This window comes from Tauraco erythrolophus, chromosome 6 (genome assembly GCF_009769465.1).
Source record: "Tauraco erythrolophus isolate bTauEry1 chromosome 6, bTauEry1.pri, whole genome shotgun sequence".
In the NCBI taxonomy this organism is placed as follows: domain Eukaryota; kingdom Metazoa; phylum Chordata; class Aves; order Musophagiformes; family Musophagidae; genus Tauraco; species Tauraco erythrolophus.
The window spans coordinates 18,614,438-18,637,529 of record NC_141470.1 but is presented as its reverse complement, the minus strand read 5'-3'; the positions used below and the strand labels follow the sequence as shown (position 1 = coordinate 18,637,529).

The 23,092-nt window shown below is 39.2% G+C and overlaps 1 protein-coding gene across 1 annotated transcript in view; it reads right to left on the bottom strand.

Moving 5' to 3' along the window:
- Positions 1-23,092, bottom strand: part of NELL1 (neural EGFL like 1) — a 299,689-nt gene that overhangs the window by 246,674 nt on the left and 29,923 nt on the right. Inside the window, exon 4 of the mRNA XM_086613002.1 lies at positions 9,572-9,742. Coding sequence (XP_086469128.1) covers positions 9,572-9,742 — 171 coding nt within the window. The remainder of the gene's footprint in view (positions 1-9,571; positions 9,743-23,092) is intronic.

Genomic DNA, 23,092 nt, shown 5'->3' with positions numbered 1-23,092 from the left:
CCTATCTTACATCAAAAAGTAAGAGTGTAAAAACATGCATTATAATAACAGCACAAAGTAGCACTGGTACTTCGGGTCTTGCAGCAAAATTAACCCCAAAATAAAATTCTACCAGAACAAAGAGGCAAAATCATGGTTACATGGCTTATGTCATCTCCATTTTGTCATGGAAAAAAATAATAATCTAAGATTACCGTTGCTGTTTGCCACAAGACATTTGTTGAATGAGAACTGGTAGTGCTGAAACTTTGCCTCTACTGCATCCACCTGCATTAGACAGGGATGCACTGGTCCCTGGCCCAAGACCTGTAGCACACAGGTCTTTGCAACTGGCAATTACAGCAGAATCTGCAGCACTGTAAGCTTACAGCTTAGAAATAGCCCTTCTTCGCTAAATATATGCAGCCTTCCTCTTTTCCGTCTCATGCTACTCTCAACACCAAAGTCGCTTTACCTAGTACAGTAAGACAGGCGCAACCACAAGAAGAGTCAGGATTTTGATTCCAACTCCTTTCTGCACTGCAACAGAAAATAAATGTAAAAGGAAGCCAGCCACAAAAAAAACCCCACACCTTTCTGTTAAACAGCTTCTTTCCCCCTCCAAAATCATCTGCTGAGAAGTTAATTGCCTTACAGTGCATCTTGTCACAGGACCATCTCATCAAGGGGTTCATGTCATCACTAAATGATTTGTGTATAATCATAAAATAATCTCATCCATATTCCAGAGCCAATTTCCTTTCGTGACTGAAGGTAACTGCAGGCTGAGGACCACAGGCTTTGCTTGTTAACACCCTGCTTTTGCTGCCACCCTCCCATTAGTGTTCTCTCAGCACTGCGCGGTGGCATTCAGCTCTCCCCAGAGCTGCCACTCCTCCCCATTAGCTGCTGTCACTGTAACCCCACAGAGGGCCGATTCGTTCCATGTTCCTTAGTTCTTACCGCAGGTTCATCAGATAACCCACAGCTCCGTTTTCCCATGGTATTTTTCAGCTGCCCGTTTTAGCCTTGGTGGTTTGAAAGATAACATTGCACTCTCTCCATAATAACTAATTGGCCATGACTGAGGAGGTGTATGAAACATACAGTAAACATAGAACAAGCCATTATATTGGTTCTAAAATTAAGTTTTGATGGAAACTGCCAGGCAGAGAGACAGAAAAGCACTCTCCAGGGACAGCACTCAGGTTTGGAGCTCATTTCTCACATCATCTGACATGCTTGGGAGGTGAAGGCATGGCTCAGCTGAAGTCAATGAGAGTTTTCACTGCAGACTTCACCAAGGCCAGGGTTTCACCCCAGGGACACTGCACAGCACATCTTTCAGTCGAGTTTAAGGTAAGTGGCTGGCGTAACACAGAAAGATTGAACTAGGGCTGAAGAAGTCTTTCTAGTTGCATTATTGACACAGTGCTAGTTACTTGCTTTCACTTTTTGACATGCTGAAGGGAATGCCACTAAAATTGTCACTCAATTAGGTAATGCGGCTTCTGCTGATTCTTTCATTACTGACTGGTCTCAGATATGAATACAACTTACAGGACCAGAAATTACATGTTACCTTACTCCTATGCTGAGGATCAAACTATCATCTTTCACCTTACTGCTCCTTTGATGTATTGTTACATTGGTAATTGTCCTAGTTTCAGTTGTGTTTTGGATTTAGCATGGGATTTGATATGAGAAGAATGTTGATAATACACTGACGTTTTTAGCTGTCGCTACGAAATCAAGGACTTCTCAACTTCCCATGCTTTGCCGGTGTGCTGGTGTGCAAGAAGCTGGCAAGGAGCATGGCCAGAGCAACAGACCCACAACTCCTAGTTTAGGATTTAGGCCCAAAAATACCTAATGGAATATTCCATATCATGCAACATCATGCTCAGTATATAGATGAGGATTAGCTGGGAAGCTCGCACTCTCTCAATCTCTCTCTTTCGGCATTGTGGTTTCAGGATTTCTCTCTGTCTCACTGTGACAGAGACGGGAATGGTGTTGGTCAGCAAGTAGTGAGTAACTGCACCTTGCATCATTTGTTTGTACATATTATTATCATTTTTATTATGATTACTTTTAATTTATTTTTTTAATTTCAATTATTAAATTGTTCTTATCTCAATCCACAAGTCTTCTTCCCTTTTCCCCTTCAATTCTCTTTTCCATTCCCCAGGGGTGGGGAGGGTAAGCGAGCAGCTGCATGGTGTTCAGTTGCCGGCTGGGGTTAAACCACAACAGTAATACAGATCACAACGATGGTTCTTCCTATCATTAAAATATTTAAACTAGAAGCAGTGGCCAATATCTGATTTTACTAAATAAATAAAGACACCAAAACACACACCAACCAGCTTACTAAGCACTTATCCGTGTGGAAATGGAGTACTTCCTCAACTCCCAGAAATACCTCACCTTCCGAAGCGTTCAGACTGGACTGCCTTTGCCGTTCTCTCAATCAGCACATTTGCAAAGCAGCTCTCACCCCACGGCACAGAACCAGAAACTCAGTTGTCCTCACACTCAGTACTGAGCCCACTTGACCCCCTTGCATGCTGCAGGACCACCCAAACATAATGGAGGTAAATCTGCAAATATTCAAGTGGCTCTGTACAGCACATGAAGAGAGAGGACACTACATCGCTGTTGTAGCAAGATCCATGTCACTGCCTAACACACCAGAGCCAGCACAGCCATACTCACAGCGTTTCCAAGCCTTGACACCTTCCACCTCTGAGCACTCCACGTGCCCCTAGCTCCCCACTCCCAAGGAACAAGCATGACTCCTCTTGCACCACTGCCTGCCATTAAAAGTGTTGTCAGTTTACTACGTCACCAAGTGTTGCAATGATGGGGACCTGCCAGGTTTTGGGTAGTAACAAATGCAGTCAAGCAGTCTCCACCTCCCTGCAGTCAACTTGAGGATTTTGAGAAGACTGGCTTTCTAAAAAGAATTACCTTTTGAGAACTATTGCTGTTCTAAATTGTCAAAGAAAGACTCCCCAAGTACTAAACCACTTCATAAAACTCTAGGCTGGTTTCGCAGACTTCAGCAGTCTCAGTCCTGTTTGCTCAGTCACCCTTTCATACTCTGCTGCACTCCCGAGGTTTCAGATCATTTGGAAAGATACTACTATGGGCTACATGGAGACTCAGATCTCAAGTCAGCTTCTGAATAGTACACAAGGGTTCTCATCTGTTCTTTGGCAGAGGTCTTATGCTTTTATAAAAATATTTAACTAAAATTCTACTACCACTTTTTTATTCAGCTCCAGTATTAACCTATGTGACTTACGGTTCTAAACTCCAGAGTTTAGTTAACCACTTCAAACAGGAGAGTTCATTTATGTTTTGGATCTCAGTTCAGCTGGCCAGCTGGAGTAAGATAATTGTTTTTATAATCTGAAAGGAAAAAACCCAAAACATTTGCTCTATCTGGTTGATTCTCAAATTATCATGATCACCTCTCTGTCCACATAACCCCCATCAGCACTCCAACAAACAAAAAGTAAATACAAACAAGTAACAGGAGATTTCTTCTAAAAAAAATCCACAGAAACAAATACCCAGATACATTTCAAACTATGCAGGCTAAATTTTCAGAGACTGCTATTGTAAGTAAATCACCTCCATTTAAGGGTTTATTGCTTTGACGTTATAAAAAACAAAAACAATATATATTGGACCAACACAAAAAATATTTGAGAATGGGATAATGCACCTATTCACACATTTTAGGAAATGACTAAATCATTTGAGGCTTGCTGGTCTTGATTTAAGATTATTTCCTCTACCATTACCCATCGTCTCTCTCTGACACACCCATGGCATACAAATACAATGACTGCAGGATGCCAATGGTAAAGCATAATGCATTATTCTGCTATGTTGAAGTCATCAACCTGTCTATCCACATCTTGAATCCACTGGAAAGCACCACAAGTTCTCAGTTCTAAATTAGGAAAAAAAAAAAAAAAGAAAACAACACTGTTACATCTATAGTCAGCAGTAGCTGGGCTTTGCAGCTACCAAACTCTGGCTCCACAGGTCCCTAAAACTCAGGAGAGAGTCACAAGCTCCTATTCAAGACCCTTAACTGAACCCCCAGAAGCTGACTTCTACTCTTCAGTAACTAACATCAGCAGGACCTGAATAAACTTCTGAAAGAAACCAAAGCAGATGCCTGCTCCACTCTGAGCAGGAGCTACGTGAGGCCTCTCTGCTGCAGAACAGTGCCCCAGATACTTCTGCTGACTCTAAGTGGTTGCTGCATTCTAGGGGTGGGATGGTCAAAGAATCTAAAACGCCAGGCACAGGTACCAATTGTTATTTGCTTTCTATAGTACCTTTTTCAGCACTTTCATAAATGGCTTTCTCCCAATTCTATCAATGTAGCATACAAAAAAGTTCAACTGATACATCTGGGATGAAAAAAATACATTTTCATTATAATTAGGGACAGGGTTAAGATACACATTCCGTCTTTGGTCACACTCATTGGTCACTACCATTCTGCCGATGTATTAGCCATTTGATGAAAAACCCTGGCTATTAAAAAAATCTTTTATAAAAAAAATATTTTCTCAACTAATGCTGAATGCATCGGGAACACTTCCTTACAGCTTAACTACAATAACTGTAATGATACAGGCCTGACAGCAGCTGATGTGATATGCCAGCTGGAGATCTCTCTTACACTAAAAAGTTTATAGCCTTTCTGTCAAACAAAAGGGACAATCGGTAGGTGAAAATTAACTTCCAATCCACAATACCACAGAACTGAAGTTGGGTGCACCTGTAATGTACAATTATAGCTCTCTACCCAAGTAAACATTTCTCTGACAGCTTCTGCTACAGCTTAAAGAGCAGAGAAGCAATCTGGGTCACAAAATCGTATTCAAATGTTGAGAGTAAATTACCTAGCTGCATAACACTACTGCCATGCCATCTCCTCTCTCGAGAGAAAGTGTTTTACAGTAAGTAAAGCAGTGAATCCCTCTTTTAAATGCATCCCTTAACCTTCTTTAAATTTATTACATTTTAATTAAAGTCATAGGACTTTGTTTAGATAAGCTGAAAACCTCAGGTTGGCAGCCAGAATATCTTATTTATAAGAACTCAGAGGTCTTGGATTCCCATATTTGGATTATGTTGCTTTAATTTATTTATTTTTCCAATTAAAAAGTTTTCACTGCTCATGCATTTTTTATTCTCTAATGCTCTGTTCTATCAGGAGAAACATAAAAGAAGTAGACAACATGTTTTTTCAGTTGGAGACTACTTCCTAGCCTGCTCCAGTTTTATAATCTATTCTCTTAACGCTCTTACCAACCCCCTCCATCAAACAGCTAAGAGAATCCATCAAAACCACAGGCTGCATTCATAGTAAAAGGCACTCCAGCACCTATTTTCACTGGAAAGCATTAATTTTTGCAGCAAAGTGCCTTTCTCCCTTTTACACCTGCAGACAGAGTTCAAGTAAAGGAATACTGATACCGTCTGGATAGGTAAGTACCTTTGTAGCAATATGGCTGATGAGAAATAACAAAAATATAAAGCAAGCAGCCTTCAAGCTTACCTCCCCAGATTAATTAGACACGCTGAGGGCAATCTGAAATTTATATTTCTTAAATAAATTGTCGAGAAATACATTTTGATACAGTACCTACCACCTCTTAAATTGTAGGCTCTGTACTATTCCCTCACCATTCTCTTAGCACTATTAAAAGTAACACTTTTCTGTGTTGTTACTGTTGTAGGGGGCAAGCATTGCAGCGGACAGTCAGGTACCATGGGCAATATTAGAGACTCCACAGCCAAAACTAATTCCCAGTGAAGATAAACGCCAGCTCTTGTAGGCCCTATGACAGTCTCCTGGGGTTGCGAATCTCCTAACAACACAGGTATGAACAGCAGGATCCTTCACCTCTGCTTCCCTAAGAGGCCAAATCTGGGAAGGTGCAGAGCAGAGTTTACTTCATTATATATGAACGCTTTAATGCCATAGGTTATTTAAGGACCTGACAATGACAGTTGCTCTAGCTTAACCTAAACACTCACCAGAAAGCCCCTGACAACCCTCTTTTCCCTAGAGAAGAGGAGCACAGATTCTACACAACCAATATTTTGAAACAGATTTGTTAGCTACTAGCAGGTTGAGCATTGGAGGTGCAAGTAAATTAACACCAGCGTACTTAATTTCCGTGTTACTTTCAGCACAGCTTTTCCTTGTGCATCAGTTGTACGTTCATAATTAATACAATCTTTTCATTTTTCTAAGCTTTTGGAACCTTACTAGAATGTTAAAAGCATATTAGCAAGTATAGCCACTGCTTGTCATGCCAGTTGTCTGTTACGTATTCCTGGCCAGATGTTACTGCCTAGGGCCAGCACAAAGGATCTCCAAGTCAGTCAGAAGAGTCTGGCAACATTCAAGAGGTTTTTAGTCTGGACTCTGATGTCTCGTCCTGTGTCAGCAGCTCCAAGCTCTAGCATCAAACTCAGCTACGCTTCTCACTTCTTGTTCTTCAAGGAACACCAAAAGGAGCAAGTAAGATGCAGCGGGAGCCAATTTCAAAAGGACATGTACTTGGGCAAGTATGTCTCCTTTGATCCGTAAACCTCCCCCATCATATTACATCTCATTAGAACAGAGGCAATTATACTGTTTTAAAGATGACTCTTAAAAGCACTAAAGGCTTTTACCAGTTCTCAAGTACTTTTCCCTAACCTATCGAAGTCTGAAAAACAAAGTCAACTTTGAATTCAATCCAAAAGACAATCAAGCACCAAATGTCAAAGCAATTTTACGAATCAGAGTAACGTGCATGATAACGCTGGGAAGAATAAAAGTATACTCGACTATCTGTTTACAAATTAAAAGTTTCGTCTCCAACGCTTTCTGATGCGCTGCAGTTTTTGGAGGCCAGAGACTAGCTTCAGCTATCAATACAAATCCTGTAGCAAAATTAGGTTGTGGCTGGATATTTTTCCCAATGCAAACACTTTCAATGCACTCTCAAATATAGGTTAACTTTAATAACACTGCATTCACGAATCTCTCAGAATAACCTTTCAAACATATAACACATTACCACAGCCCTATATAAAAGCAGTAAGGTATTCATACATAACTGTAAGGAAAGAATGTTGCAACCCCCTTAAAGAAATACAGTAGGAAACCAAGGGATTAATTTTGTTGCTCATTTTTTCCATTTTTGCTGTGTTTTTATTTTTTACAGGGGAAAGAACAGTAAGTAAAAAGCACAGAGCTTCTTTAACTAGATAGGTACATTTCAAGCTAAATTCTTGTTCTGATAACACCAAATCTCTGCAGCAGGTGGGACGGTGAATCTATTGACCACAGTCGTATTTTCTTTCCCTGTAACTTACTTTTTCAACTAAGTCTGCAGGAGTATCGCTTCTCATTAGGCATCCTGAACTCTGCTGAGAGCCAGTGACATCACGCTAGCCTAAAACAGTGACCTTTACATGTAAAGTCTACAGCTCATCAGACTGGATTCTGCACATGCTTTCAGCTGCAGCTTTCCTAACACTAACATGAGGAAGGCTTAGGATTTTCAGTAGCACTCAGAAGTACCCCTCATTGGCTTGCTCTTCATTTTCACATCTTTTGACATTTATTGTAGTGTCATCAGGAAATGTTAGCGCAAAGATGAACAAGATGTTGACTTCTCTTCTGAGTGCAAAGATGTAGGGGGATAAGATATAATAAAGGAAACTATAACACCAACATTCACAAAATTCTCTAATTAACTGAACAGAGATGCTACAGCTGAGTCAGGAACTTAAAGACTTTTTTTTTCTTTCAGTTAAACTTCTACTATGATCTGCCCTCAAGTCATTCTTTCAAAACTATTCCATTACTCTTCCACAGGAGTTGTCATAAATTACCACAAATTCACAGTCAAATAGAGGCATTTATGTATGGATTTATGCTGGGAGCAGCCTTGAGATGTACCACCTTAAGGGAAACTCAGATGGATCAGCCCTGTTCAGGAGTACCTAACAGAGACAGACATACACATTTATCACCTCATATGACAGCATAGCTCATTCTGTGATTGTATTTATCAATTACTGCCTGTTGCTGTAAAGAAAATTAGGTCACAACCATGACTCTGTGCAGCTCCCTTGTCTCTGGATAGACTTCTCCACCAGGCAGGCTGTTTTCACATTGTGTGCAAGAAGGCAGCCAGCAAAACAATCTGATAAAAATAAAAAGGGCCTTCCTAAAATATATTTGCTGTTCATAAAATAAACTCATTAAAAAAAAAAAAGAGGAGATGATGAAGAATCTGTCCCAAAACCCAGTATGTCAATAAACAAACAAGTATACTATTGTAAGCAAAGAAACAATATAACAGAAACAAATAATAGTAAAATTAATAAATCAGATGACTGAAATGAAGACGATCTTTACAAACTGTAGATTTCATGCCTCGATGAAATTAAAACTGCTCTAAGCATTTAATTGCTTCTAGAGTTCAAATAAAATGAGCAAACTTCCTTCAGATTAGATTTTTACTGTCAGTAGTTAATGCAGTTGCAGAAAATGTTTGCATCTTTCTCCTCAAAGCAGTATCTCATACTACTTTGGTCAAAATCAAAACTTTGTCAAACATTCCAATACCACATACTCCCATAACTTTATTCTGCCTGAACAAAACGAAGACTACCAAAAGAAATATCTGCTACCAGCACCCTATCCATTTAAGTGCCACAACTCCATAATGCATATGCTGATCTTCTCACTGAAGGCAAAGGATATTTTTATACTAATTTCAGTGCAAGAAGACACAAAAGTAGTGGATCATTTTCCTCATTCCTAAAGATCCCAATTTCAAGTTTTCTGAGTTACCTCATCAACCACTAAGTTAGTAAAAGCCAAAGTCTTCACTACGTTGTGAGATCAAGTCCCAGGGGAAGAGAGATTCTAGGGAAGAGAGATTCTAGGTTTGCTGCATTTATCCCTTGAAATCCTGACAATCTGCCATCTTGCAGTCTTCACAACTTTTAAAGTGAAAAAAGTGCAATAACAGACAGAATACCCTTTAAAAAATAGAAAGCAGTTCTAGACATGGAAGAAGCAGCTTCCAGGTCTTTCAGAAGTCACCAAGTGAGGCAGCAGGTGGAAAAAATCAGTAAAAAGTGCATTGCTTGATTATGTTAAATAAAATTAAAATGTCTCTGACACACCAACCTATTCTTCAAGTTTTCAGGTATGCTGAGTGAAGCAGTTCACGACAGAACAGACTGCACACCAATCTATCACACTTAAACGCAATCACAGTCAAACATAACATCAGCTAGTGCCTACACTACAGAGATGCATTTAATACTCCCCAGTCAGCAATCAACCTTTTCTGCGTTTGTTCATAATCACAGTGAATTGTTTCATTTTAATGCTTTGTTTTCCTTTTCTTATCCCACGGCAGTTTACTATGCTTTTTAAAATAGGTATTTTTAAGAGATTTCTCCTTTTCCAATTTTATTACTGTGCATAAGTACAGAGTATTTTTTAAATAAATATAAATTACTGAACCTATCTTCTTACCTGTTGCAGTCCACATGGAGTAGAAGGTGGGATGCACTAAGTGACACAGCAATCTTGTGCCACTGTCCATCTGCCAGACGGTACGGGAACACCTCTGTTCTTGACTTCCCATTAAACCTGTAGTGATATCTAATCTCATCCCGTAGGCCACTGCTCTCCAGTTCAAAATAGCTGTATTTAAAACATTAAGAAGAATCAGTTCCATTTTTCAGTTTATTCATTGCTTCTGTCACTTTCTTTTTAATTCATAGACTTCTTTAAGCAAACACCACATGGAAGGTCACAATCTTAAGAGGTTACTCAGCATAGAATAGCTACTAGTTCATTTTTTAAGAGGTAGAGAGACAAGACTATATGTTCAGCGCATTACAAAAGTAGCAATACCATTTATGCGAAAACAGTTCATGTTCAAAACACCATTTGATAGTCCTGGAAACTGAGATCCTCTTTTACCTATAGGACAGGTTAAACTACAAGAAAATGATCCTTATTCTTTTCACCAAAGGAAAATTTCACCATTTTGCATGAACGCAGGATTTGTAGGAAATGCAAAACCAAAGAAGTGTAGTATCATCACCAATGAACAAACAAAAAGCCATTAAGATAAGAAAGCACCAGGTAATCATTAAATTTGTATTTACTATCTGCAAATTCCCTTTTTAAAAAACTGTTTACTTTTAGGACTCCCCTACATGCAATTGTGCTTAACTCGTTTTCTGGCTTTTATTGTTACAGCTGTAATTGTTCAGCTTTACAAGAGAACAAAACTTCCTGGCTAGATTAGGTGTCTCAACACCTGGCATACACAATCAAAACCTTCAGACAGTCGTTACCCGAGAACAATCACAGGAGAGCTAACAAAGTACGGCCATTAACTGGCTTCATGCTGGTGGGAGGAGCCAGTTCTTCTAGGGTGCATTTAGCCTTTACAGGTTGTAACACATTGACAGTGTAAATAGTGAAGCCTTCTCCTGGACCTCAGAGAGTATTTACAGTATATCAAATCAAGGCTCTCCTTTTCCTGCTAAAACGAAGCCCTGGCTATAGAAAGAAGAAGATGTAGACCTCCTTTTATAGTAGAAATAACTCTATGACTAAGCGCAGATATTAGATTGTTCAGCTACTCCCTACCCGCGCCCAATTCCACAGTGTCATGCTTCTCTCTACTGGACAATGCCAATTTAACATGGCAGTTCAAAGATGGGTGCTAGTTGGGGGTGGGAAAAAAAAAAAATAATTACAGTAATGAAATCCACTTTCAAAAAATAAACGTAACATAAAAAAACACAATACGTATCCAGCTGCCAATTTTCATTTTCGCACAAGCCTTTTACACTGCTCGGCTGTACACAGACATTAATAGCCAGTACACAAGCGTTACATGAGGTGCATGCACTTCATCAGGAATAGCTCTTACTGGTGAAGTAGAGCCTTTTTAGAAAAAAAAAAAAAAAAGAAAAAGATAGTTCTTTGAGAGGAACTTACGAGATAAAAACACTAGCTGAGAATCTGTGCGAAAGAACGCAACGGACCAGGAAAGGGAACACCAAGACAATAAATCGTGACCAAAAGAGAAACTCAAACCCTCCTCCATCCTGCCAATGCCTCGCCATTACATTTTTCCTGCAACATATGAGCATTATCAGGTCACTCAAATCAAAGACTCAAGCGGAAAAATAAAAACAGTCACAGGCAGATAAAGGCAAAACCAAAACGGAATGAAAACACAGCAGGCATATGCACAAATAAAATAGATGCGGTACAGAGTGGAAAAAATAAGAAAGGCTGGTGCTGTGAAGGCACTGGCCTGCTTCAGGCACATAAAGGCAGAAGGAGGGCAGAAAAACAGGAGTTTTCTAAACGGGAGAGCAGAATGTTGATTAATGACTACCACTGCCACCACCCATCAAATTACCTAAACTACATTCAGAAGAAATCAGGAGAAAAAAAAAATATTATTTTATTTTAATGCTTAGTAAGAGCACAGTCAATATACAGAACATACTGCTGCTTGCATTTTCAAGCCAGGAAAGCACTAGGACAAGTACTGGCAGTGAAGTCATACCTACAAAGTTAAACATTTCATAATTGCCATCTGCTGTCAAAGCACAAAAGGAAATTAAAGAGACTTTCTTTCTCTCTTGTTCAGATACACAGCAGTGAGGCAGACAACTTCAAAAAAAAAAAATTAGGAAGAGCTACATAACATTCTAGCATCTCTCACACACACAAAGTATTTGTATAAATATATATATATATATATATTTATTTATATGGTTTATCATAGAAGCCTGAGAGCACGACAAGCTCCTGTTGCAAGAAGCACATCGCTTCCTGCAGTCATTCTTCATAATCTCTTATAGCCACAGAGCTAATCGCTTACTACACGATGTTTTGTTTGTTAATAAAAAGGCAACAGTCCAGCCCTGGAAAGGTCAGTCAGATACTGTACTTAATCACATCTCTGCTCTATTATTTGAACAGCATAGGGAATTGCAAAGCAATGTAGTGTCTCATCTGACAAGCTTTAGTGTCAACAGTTACTTCAGGACTAAAACCAGCTTGTTGCATATGCACTGACTTCGTTGTCAATCTCCTGACTAATTGATATAAAACAGAAGTGACTAGTTAAAATTTCCTGTAAAAGACAGTACTTACATTTTTCTATATGTACACCTAATGCACTGCTAAGTGCCACAGGACTGTATCAAACATCACGTTTTACCTCTTCAGTGACAGGAAAGGAGGATGATAGCAGACAAATTCTGCACCTATTTTTCACCACCCTTCAACAAGTGTAAATCAGAAGCAGTTCCACTCAGACAAACATCAGTGAACAACAGTCAACAAAATCCCAGCAGTGGAAACTGTCTGGATTAGCCCAACATGTATCTATCTCAAGTATTTAAAAAACGCAAGGCAATATAAACCAATACTCTTGCATTGATTTTTTTTTTTTTTTTAAGATGCACAAATTCACATTCTGATCTTGACTACACACATACTTCACTATCTTCACAGTTCAAAAGATGAAATCATCTTTTCTCTACCAGAATATAATTCATGTGCAAATAGTTTCTCAACAGCAAACATCACCTTTCCTCTCCTCCTCTCATCAGACTCTGGAGGAAGGCCTCTTCAAAAGCAATGACACAAAGGCCATTCACTCCTGGAAACATATGTGCCTGCTCTATGTTCAAGTTGTAATCTGCAAATCAGGGAACGGAAGACAAATGAGTGAAAAAACATAAGCTCAGGCAAGAAATCATGAACCTGTGAGAAAAAAATTAGTAAAGCCAAAGAAAATAAATGGATTTTTTTTTTTAATATCTATCTCATCTTTCACTTGAAATGCCATTGCACAAGTTTTTATCTACTATAAACCAACAGGTAAACAATGGAGGGAAATTAACAGAAGCTATCATACAGCAAAAAAATTAACTAATCTCCAACAGGTGTTTTGTAGGTATTTTGCAAGGAAAAAGAAAACATAGGAACAGAATGAGTCAGGGTTCCTAAAGGGATTGCAGCATTTGGGACCGCCTGAGTAGATGGATCATCAGTAGGCAAGTGTGACCTTTCCATGCTGCCATGAGATCCATATCAAAAGCCCAAGGGAGATCCCTGAGTATTACAACTAGTTCTGCTCCTGAATCACATCTGCATGAAGCCTGTGTGTCAACTTGCTGCTGTAGTCAGTCTCCTGCTAACCTCCTCAAGACCTTTTCCACTGAACAGAGAGGTGAAACAGTAATCTACTTGCCAACTTGTTGGCACCAAGTGATGGTTTCTTATTTTATTTGTTATTTCTTGATAAGGATTTATTTTTTAAAAAGGCTTGATCAAAAGTAATATGCATTTTGACAGATAAAATTCTTAGAAGACATATATTAGGAAAGTTGGCTGTTTATGGAACAACAACAACATGACCTTGGCTGCAATTTTCCCACTACTAGAATTTCCATATCTGCGAAGCATGTAAGCTACTGCTGACTTCTTTTATACAATTATAGAATTCAAATGCTTTTCATAGGTCTGTCCGCAGTCTCTCGTTCAAATCTCAGTGTGTCAGAGAAAAACATGTTGCTAAATTCAGATTAATTTTATGCACATCAAAAAAGTTGGGATATTTTAAGATCAAGCAATGTGCTTCACACAAGGACAATATTATTCCACAATCAACTCAAGAAGCTTTACAATTCTTTCTGGTAACTTTTGCAACCCCTATGGGTACCTCACACGCTAATATTGTTATGAGAGGATAAAACCTGTGTTTTGTTTGTTTCCCCCTCCTCTTCTTTTAGTCACAACCATAGTGAATATTTAACTGGGCATTAGACAGCTCATTTCACTTCCAGAAGAAAAAGGTGCCTAAAAAGTATACTTTAAGTTGGAAACAGTTGCCATAGATGTAATGACCAACAACACTGGAAAAGTCATTATCAGTATTAAATAAGAACAAGTAAGACACCTGGTAGCAGAAAAAGCAAAGTATTTCTATAAGGTGAGTTGGCTTAATCTACCATCTGCATTGAAGAATCATCATATCAAGCACAGCAGTGATCTTAATCTATGACAAACATCATCACATTTCATTCAAAGATTTTATTGCTGTCAGGTTGTGGAAGTGGCCAAAGGAGTGAGGGCTCACAGACTACAAATAAGATAAGACCTCAGTAAGAGCTCTGGGATATATGTCCCTCTGAATATCTTGAGTTTATACAGCACTTTTTTTTCCCTGATCTTTATGAAGCTAACACCTATCATGAGACACTAAAATATCCCACAATGAAGACAGAGCACCATCTGGTAAGCACAATACCCATTAAATGCTCCAAAAAGAGCTCTAAGAACTAAAGCAAAACCACTTTTTGCATTCAGTTCTGGAAATCTTCCCCTTTATCACGTTCAAACATAAATAAAGCAGAGCTATCATTCTGACTTTACAACTTCCGTCATCCCTGAACAAGTGCCAAATGAAGCCCCACAGCCTCTTTCAAGGAGCAGCACCAGTACTCAGAGCAGATGCTCTTAGAGCTACTGAACAGATGTCCCAGGGCAAGGAAGCAGGCACAGATGGCATTCCTCCGAATATGTACAAACTTGGGGTTGCCATCTAGTCAAAACACTTGTGTGTCTGCTTAACATTATGTGGGAGATGGTCACAAAACCACAGGAGTTCAAGGATGGAAGCACCGTTCACCTTGCACATGCTGCAGCAACACTATGATGTCAGGTCTCTCAACTGCTGGGGAAAAAAAAAAATAAAATCACTGACATAATGAGAATCAGGATGTTATTGAACAGAAGCTTCTGGAAAGTTCTGTCAGTCTGGTCAAGGCACAGTTTATTATATTTTTTTATAGCAAAGCAAATTCAAGGAAAGTTTAGAGACCAGCCCATTTGATGTCATCAGCTAGGAGTTCAAGAAGCTTCTGCACAGATTTGCCTATTTGGACATGTTTGTGCACGTCGCTTTTTCATTTCACAATAGCATCACGCCAAGCAGAATATCAGAACATTTAATGATGTTTAATGATAAAAATGGCTTCGGGCAAGACTGTGCTTTAGTATCTTTGCAGAAACGCTTCTTGATGTATTCAGAGACAAACAGGCAACGAATCTGCATCCATTATCACACAGATGTCAGGATTTTCAATCTACAGAGATTCTGTGATGAATCACAGATCATTACACTTTTGGCCTTTCACTGTTCCTTACCGCTGATGGAGTCTGCGTGCACAGTGGTACACACAGCACACTTAACTTCGGTTGTGCTGCCAAGAGGCTCAGCCTGGACAGCAAAATAAAAGAAACTGAGATCTCATTCTAACACTCCATGGTGGAAAGCAAGTCAGGCCAAGAGCATGCACTGGCTACACTACATCGCAGATAAGCTGGCAGGCATATGCCCAAGACCATTGCCATCGTCAATGAAGCCATACAGAGCAAAAGCGGTGCCTCTGAAACAAGACAGGCATCTGACTTCAAACAAAAGTAAACGCTCACCTTGGAGTTGTCACCAAGGTTCTGTATGGATGCAAAACTAGAACAAGTTACAGCTGTCAAGGCAAATAATTCAGTCGCTTCCACAGGCACTGTTCTTGCACCCTAGTTACCATAAAGCGACAGGGTAAGATCCCAGCTCTGAAGCATTACGCGTTGTCAGACACTGGATTTTGAAGAATCGCTCTCACACGCTCAAGTGTACAGACCTAGTCCTCTGCTACATATGCATACTTACAAAACACACAAAGCTACCTCTTACAGCTAGTTTAAATATGGATAGATTGAGAGGCTGCACAGCAAAACCATACATGGCAAATCTTCACTTATGTGACATTAAAGACTTACTACTGTGGCAGAGATTACATACTGATATCATCAAAGTTTATGAGCAAAATCAGACTGACATCACGTAGCACAAAAGGTGTCGTGAACAGAAGGAGGATCATCTGTGACAAAGAAGGTATCTTGCTGAAAAATCATATTAACTTTCTACAAAAGAAAATGCAAAAGCTCAATCTCATATGTTCCACAAAGACTCTATCATCACCTGCTGCATTCCAAAATTATTCCTCCTAAACAAGCAAATCCAATATAAGCCAAGACTTACTAATAAACTCAAATCTCTCAAGTCCAAGTCTGAAAGTCCAACTTCACTGTGCTGTTGGCTACCTAAACAGCATTCTTTCAAACATTTGTATCCTTTCACTTCAAACAAAAGGAACTAAACTCAGTCAATAAAACAACTTTATTTTTCCATTCAGACCACTCTGAGGACAATGGGATTCATGTTATATCAGCCTAGCTTGAAACTTTTAGCAATAAAAACCCCCACACTGACATTTTCTTTAGTAAACATTTTGTCTTTTGTTCTACAAATCTACATGGCAGCTGGGCATGCAAGCTGCAAGGCATTAAGCATTTATGATGCTCAAAATATGCATTTGTGTACCTGCAACTAGACAAAGGTCATCCAAATACACACTTACTTTCTTCTTTGATCATATAAAGAAGAAAAGTGACCCCAACTTCTGCCTGCCAGCTAAAGACAGCTTGAGACAGAGCTGGTACAAAGCAGCTACTCATTTTCATGGCATGCGTTGAAAAAAAAATGCTTAAGGTCAATCCTTAGATTTCATACATCTAAAAATCCATCTTCACTGTGGCTGCTACCTGCTTACTATCTGAAAAAAAGCCTGGTCTCTCCTCTATTCGTAATAAACAAAGTAGGTAGCACCACAATGCACCTAAAAATAGTACTGCATCTTAGCAGGCTTCAGAGCTAGCACAGTCAGCAGGACAGAAAAGAGTATCATTTCAAGTAAGGTGAAGACATGATTCCTTAGCTGCTTCCTCTAAAAAAATAAAACCCAACCTAAAAAAAAACCCCACACATATATATGTGTACATCCTTGTACACATACAGACACAAACATCTGCAAGAACCAAGACATCTCTACTAAAGGTAGGCATCTGCAAGATGTGGCCAAGTATCAGGAGAAATTCGATATTATTCCCTCACAAAAAGCAGAGGTTTATCTTGCAGTAAGGGATGCAGTCTAGTGTGACCACCCCTGAAAGAGATGGCCTCACTCTCCTGCCTGCTTATTCCTACCTCATCCTTTGCATCAGATTTAGTCGTTCAGTTGCAATGAGGCATGTCAACCCAATGAACTAGTCTGACAGAAAAGAAACCTAACAAAAGAAAAGAATCATTACCTATCACCGCTCCAAAACCAAGTCATGTTGTACTCGCAGTATCACTAACTAGCAAGGAACACACTCCACAGTTACACTCTGAAGTAGTCCTTGAAGCGCTCATCACCCACAACCCTTGACCAAAGGTTATTTTCACCAGTGCATCAGTGGACCACTTGCAGTCCACAAAGCATTTGTATCTGAGGACTTGCTGAATGGGGGCTGTTGATTTTTTAAGGCTAACCTGGGACTCTGAGCTGGCATTAGCTCAGGGAACATGGTGGCTACACAGAAGCCTGGACCTGCCAGTGTGACCAGAGAGCCTCCAGCAGAGCTGTAGGCAAAGCAGAGCATAGCCCTGGTCCCTCCCTTCCTCCCTCATGCTCATCACCGCAGCAAGAACTCAGCTCAGGGGATCCCCAAATCCATAATCTCTAAATACCAGATTTTAACAAAACAAAAGAGGATAACACAGCCTTTTAAACTAATGAGGTCTGCCACCTGAGTCAAACTACAACATCTGAAAGCAAATTACTCTAATTGCTGTGTCCTTACAAGGAAGGTCTCCCTCTGATCTTGCTCTCAAACTCAGTAGCTTTTCAGTGATTTTTTTACATTATGACAAATTCCACAGATTTCTGTTAAATTCCCAGCAAAATATCTTTTCCTTTCCACTCCCTCAAGACCCAGCCATATGCCTGCTCTCTGCTGCTCTCTGGACACCCTCAGCCTCCCCCTGCCCTGCAGGTCTCCTCCCTCCCTCCTCAAGGCTACCTGAGCACCGGCAGCTTTCCACCACCAGCAGTCATTAGGGCAGGCACTGCCACCCTCCTCCCTCTCAAAAGGCAGCACCTGGGGCAAGGAAAGCATGCAGGCATCGTTACTAAACTGCAAACAAAAAATAAAATCCAGACATAACCCAGCCTCATGTCCAACCAGGCAAATGACCATCTATGAACAAAACGTTGTGAACATCTATCTATCTTATTAACTAGGAGAGTTACATTCTTAATGTAGCTAGTGTGAGTAATATCATGAGTACAAGCCCAAATTCAGCGGACAGAGTTTTCAGAAAGTTGCCTTCAGTGTAAGTTTGAGATGTTTCGGTGCTTTGCCTACATCAGAGGGTCATAAAACACGCAGACAGAATAACTCATCAACTCCAACTCAGTTGGAGAAGACTCCTGGGGGACCCACACATCCTGCTCCTGGCTGACCACAATGTTTCTGCACTGTCCAAATTCAGTTTTAAAGGTTTTCAAACTGTCAGCCATTCTGCTCCAATTGCCAACAAGGTCCAATCGATGTGTTTCAACAGCTGGTTATCAGCAGCATGTTAACACTTCAGAGAGACAACTATTGTCAGCCCAGTGTACATAAAACACCTGCTCTCAGCAGGGAGCGACAAGATGGAAGATACCTCCTCAAGCTGTAACCTTCTCTTTCACAATGCTTAAAATCAGTGGAAGACGTAAAGAATATAACAATTCTGTTTCACTTTCCTCTTTTGCATACTTTAATCCCAAGCATAGAAGCAGGTGGGCTTCTATTGAATGAAATTGATGAATGAATTCTATTTCATTTTCATCTCTAAAGACCTTTTTGGGGGGAAGAAAAGAAAAAATTCTGGAAGAAACAAAGCTCACCCGCTTGTTCCACTATGACAAATAAAAAAACCCAAACGAACAAACAAAAGGTGTGCAGATGTCTCACATATTTCACATCATCTCACTTAGAGGAACGAACCTAAGGCTGGATCTTTATATTCTCTATATGGCTTTCCAGTTTAGCAATTCTACATATAAATATTAATGCAGATGCGACCTTCACCCTAAAAGATAAAGGTTAATGGATACATCTGCAGAGTGTTTCCTTCCCTTTTTGAATACTAGGCATCTCAGAATCCAATATGCCTATACACATCTTGCAGAGAATAATCTAAAACGTACCATGGAGTAAATCCAATCTTTCAGGTTTACAACTAGGGTCAGAAGTCACTTGCATAGGTTTCTTCTCATTAATTAGGTTTCAGTGTTTAATTTAACTAGCTTGTTACCCTTTTGTGTTTTTAATCAAACATATTACGGCCTGGTAGCCTTTCAACTGTTATTTGTGAACAAACAGCCTTCTATCTGCCTCTCAACAGTCTCAGTTGATGTCACTGGGGTAAATATTCAACAACATCTCATGCCTATTTCCCCTCCCCACCCAAAACTGACTTGCTAGGAGTAAAAATCTTTCACTATGAGCCTAATGCATTTATCAGAATCCTCCTGAATATTTATATCAATTCAGCTTTCTGTTACATAGTGAAGGGCCAAATTCTCCACTCAACAAATGCATTTCACCATAGCAGTAGCTTCCAAGTTTCCAAATACATGGAGTGGCAGAAATTTTCCAAAATTCAGGTCCTAGACCTCAGAGAATGTAGAAAAAACAAAGATTTCTGTGCTTCCTGTAAGAAAATCTTAGACTCATTAATCTTACAACTCACTCCCTAGTTGCACCATGGTGGGATCTCCCGTTTTGAAACACACCTCAGAAAGAATGACAACACATGGATAGAATGTTAATACTAACAAACATGAAGGAAACAGAAAAGATAGACATAGGACACACATAAAACAGTAGGGAGGAATAAGCACCTTGGCATTTTATAAAACAGTTTTCCATCCTGCCTCTTCAGTAACCAGCAAGAGTAAAAAAAACAACAACAATTTCTTTGGGAAGGCAAGGTGAGTGGCGGGAAATAACACACAAGACTCAGGGAACTTGAAAAACGCACAAGACCTTGAGGAGAAGTTCAATAAGGGTATTATCCTATTTCTTATGAGTAATTCATAGGTAAAGGCTCCTCTGCTCACTAGTTTACTTTTGCACACTCTGCACTATGATGTCCAGTTTCTCTGCTTTCCACAAAAATAAACCAATGGTTAAGAAAAAAAATCTTTCTTTGGAGGGCAGCTTGTTACAGAACAAGTAAATACCCAACAGGTTACTTTCAAAAAGTCAAAGGGAATTTTGCCTGATAAAAGATTAGAAAACTTGATCCAGAGTTACTACCTCCCACATCATGACCAGATGACAGCTTGGCGGGCAACTGCCAGTTATATGTAACACACCGTAAAGATTGTGCTTCCTCTTAGTTCCTCTCAGGCAAGTATCAGAGTCCTAGGTAATGTGTACTTGTGCTACGTGTCTGATTTCAGGAGGTTGTACAATAGCAGAAAAATTGTGCTGGACTCAATACTTCTCGATACCTTAGGTCTACCATGCTTGGACACAAGTAGTGGTTCAATGGTGGCCACCTCCAAAAAAACACCTCAGAAATTAAAAAGTCAGTATTGAAAATTTGGGCAGTAAATGATTTCAAAATGTTATAAGCCAGTCAGTGGAGTGATCACTCACCAAAAGAATACTCACTACTCTTTTCCAGGTGCCTTACCCATTGTTTCCAAGCACCAAAACACTTAGAATGCATTCAAAGTACACAAATGCTTTCCCTTCTCACTCACTGTAATTAATTATTTTTATTGACGAATTACAGGAAGATTTTATGGCAACTTTTTTTTTTTGAGAGAGTGTGCAAATTTTCACATCAACATAAAAAGAAAATATTACAGCAGTCAGTTGCTTTTAAATTGCGCCCCAGAGCAGTCAGGAAATCATAGTCAGCTCCTTTGGTGAAAGCCAGTATTTCAAAGAATGTTAGCCTGGGTTCCTGAACATCCTTGACAAATTTCTCCAGATACTGATCTTGGCCAGGGGTGAGAAGCAACTATTGATATACCTGCAGCTAAGGGAGTAAACAGCACAAAGGCAACGCTGACTCCATCTAATTTATGTTCTTAGACTTTGGGCCATACAGGCCAGAGCAGGTAAGGAGCAGGCAGAAAACTTCAAATGAAACTGTATTAAATTACTGCTGAAATAAGGATTCATTATGGGTGGGATTTTCAATATCTTGATGATCTTTTTCAAGTGTTTTCGTGGTCTGAAGAGTCAAAGGTTGTGAGCAAAATGGCTCACAAAGATCTTCTAGGAAGAACTGGCTAGCATAATTCTCCAAGAAAGAAAATAATTTCCATCTTCTGCATCCCCAAGTAACATATTTGTCCATCTTGATTACATTTTGTTATCTATAGCTTCGAAAAAAAAAAATAATCTTCAGCTTTACCACTGTATTCCAACTATGTACACAGTCTACATATACTATCAGACTGTTCAACTAGACTTAATATGTGCTAATTAAGCTTTCCATTTTCCAAGCTGTATTTTAATACATTTGGATCATGAAAACAAAGTCTTTATCATCATTAAGCTGATTCAACATGACAAAATATTAAGAAAGATCCATTTATCATCATCGTAGTATAAATCCTGTCCATCAAACGATAATATAAGTTAACAAATCTCTAATTGTTGCAAAATATCCATTTAGTATAACAAAACAGCATATTTGAATTACTGACTTCAAGAAAAGTTTTATTCATCTTATTTTAATATCTTTAGTTTCAGAGTTCCATGCCAGCAATGGAAAAAAAAATCCTGCTAAAACTTAATAGAGAAACGAAATACAAACCAAGCATTCTGTGTGTTACTACCTTACAGTGATCATCTCCACTACATACGTTATGCAAAACTGCCTTTTGAGCTAGTTATGCTGTTATGCTGGCATATGCAACTTAGAATATATACATATGTGTGTGTATGTGTACATACACACTCGCTTTTGTGTTGCTTAGAAGAAAATCTATTTGTCAACTATTAAATCTGTGTGCAATAAAAGAAGACATCTCCTAGAAAGATACCAACTCCTGTACCAACAGCTAACACAGCTTCTTTTATTCAGGTGTTGTTGACCTTCCAAATGTTCTAAAGTCTCAAACTTATAACTTTGCTACTTTTGGTATGCTGAAAAGTTAAAAAAACATTATGTCCTTAACTACAGTATCTCCTATTTTGTGCATAAGGGAAGAGATCTTGGCTTTTCCATAGTCAAAAACCATACTGATTAGGTAATAAATGTACCCTTATAGTTATTCCCATAGGCCTTAATCATGCTGAAACATAACAATGTTTCTTACTATTCTCTTTGCATTGTCTATTTTCATAGACACACGGAAGGTTGAAAAAAGCTTGACAAAAAAAGATGGATGTCACCAGCACAGAATCATAATAATTATCAAAAACTTAGTAGGGGTAACAATTTAAAGGTGGCTTCCCCTATGTCAAGGGCCTGCACCCATTGCAGTTTGCATGCAAAGCTAAAGGCTAGAATGACCTGAGCAGTTAGAGCAACACCAAAAAAACATCAAGCTGAAAGTTCTACTATTACATTGATCTTAGTGTAAGCAGGGTTCTCTTCAGAAGCGCCCCAAATCTTTGGTCTTACTCCTCATCAAAGTTAAAAAGTATTTTCTCCACTGTCATACACTTCATTAAATATCTGTCATGACAGACCTAAGGGTTTGAAAGCACTATCCTTATCAAGGTTCAAGTAGCAATTTAAGAAACTAGAGAACCAAACAGTGACTGTTTTAAGGGATACACAATGAGCCCAGAGAAGAAGGATAATTGCAGCAATCCATCTGACATTCAGAATCTAACAGGAGTCATTAGCAACTCCTGACATGCCTGTTTCAACTCTTACATAGAACTACACACACTGAAACTACCATGGTTACTACACAGAACTACAATGGTTTCAGTGAGACTAGCACCCAATCCTTCAACTGTATATATTTTTAAACAGATGTCTACTAATTTGAAATACTAGAGATAACCTCAGTGCCAAGGACATCAGCAGCACATTTC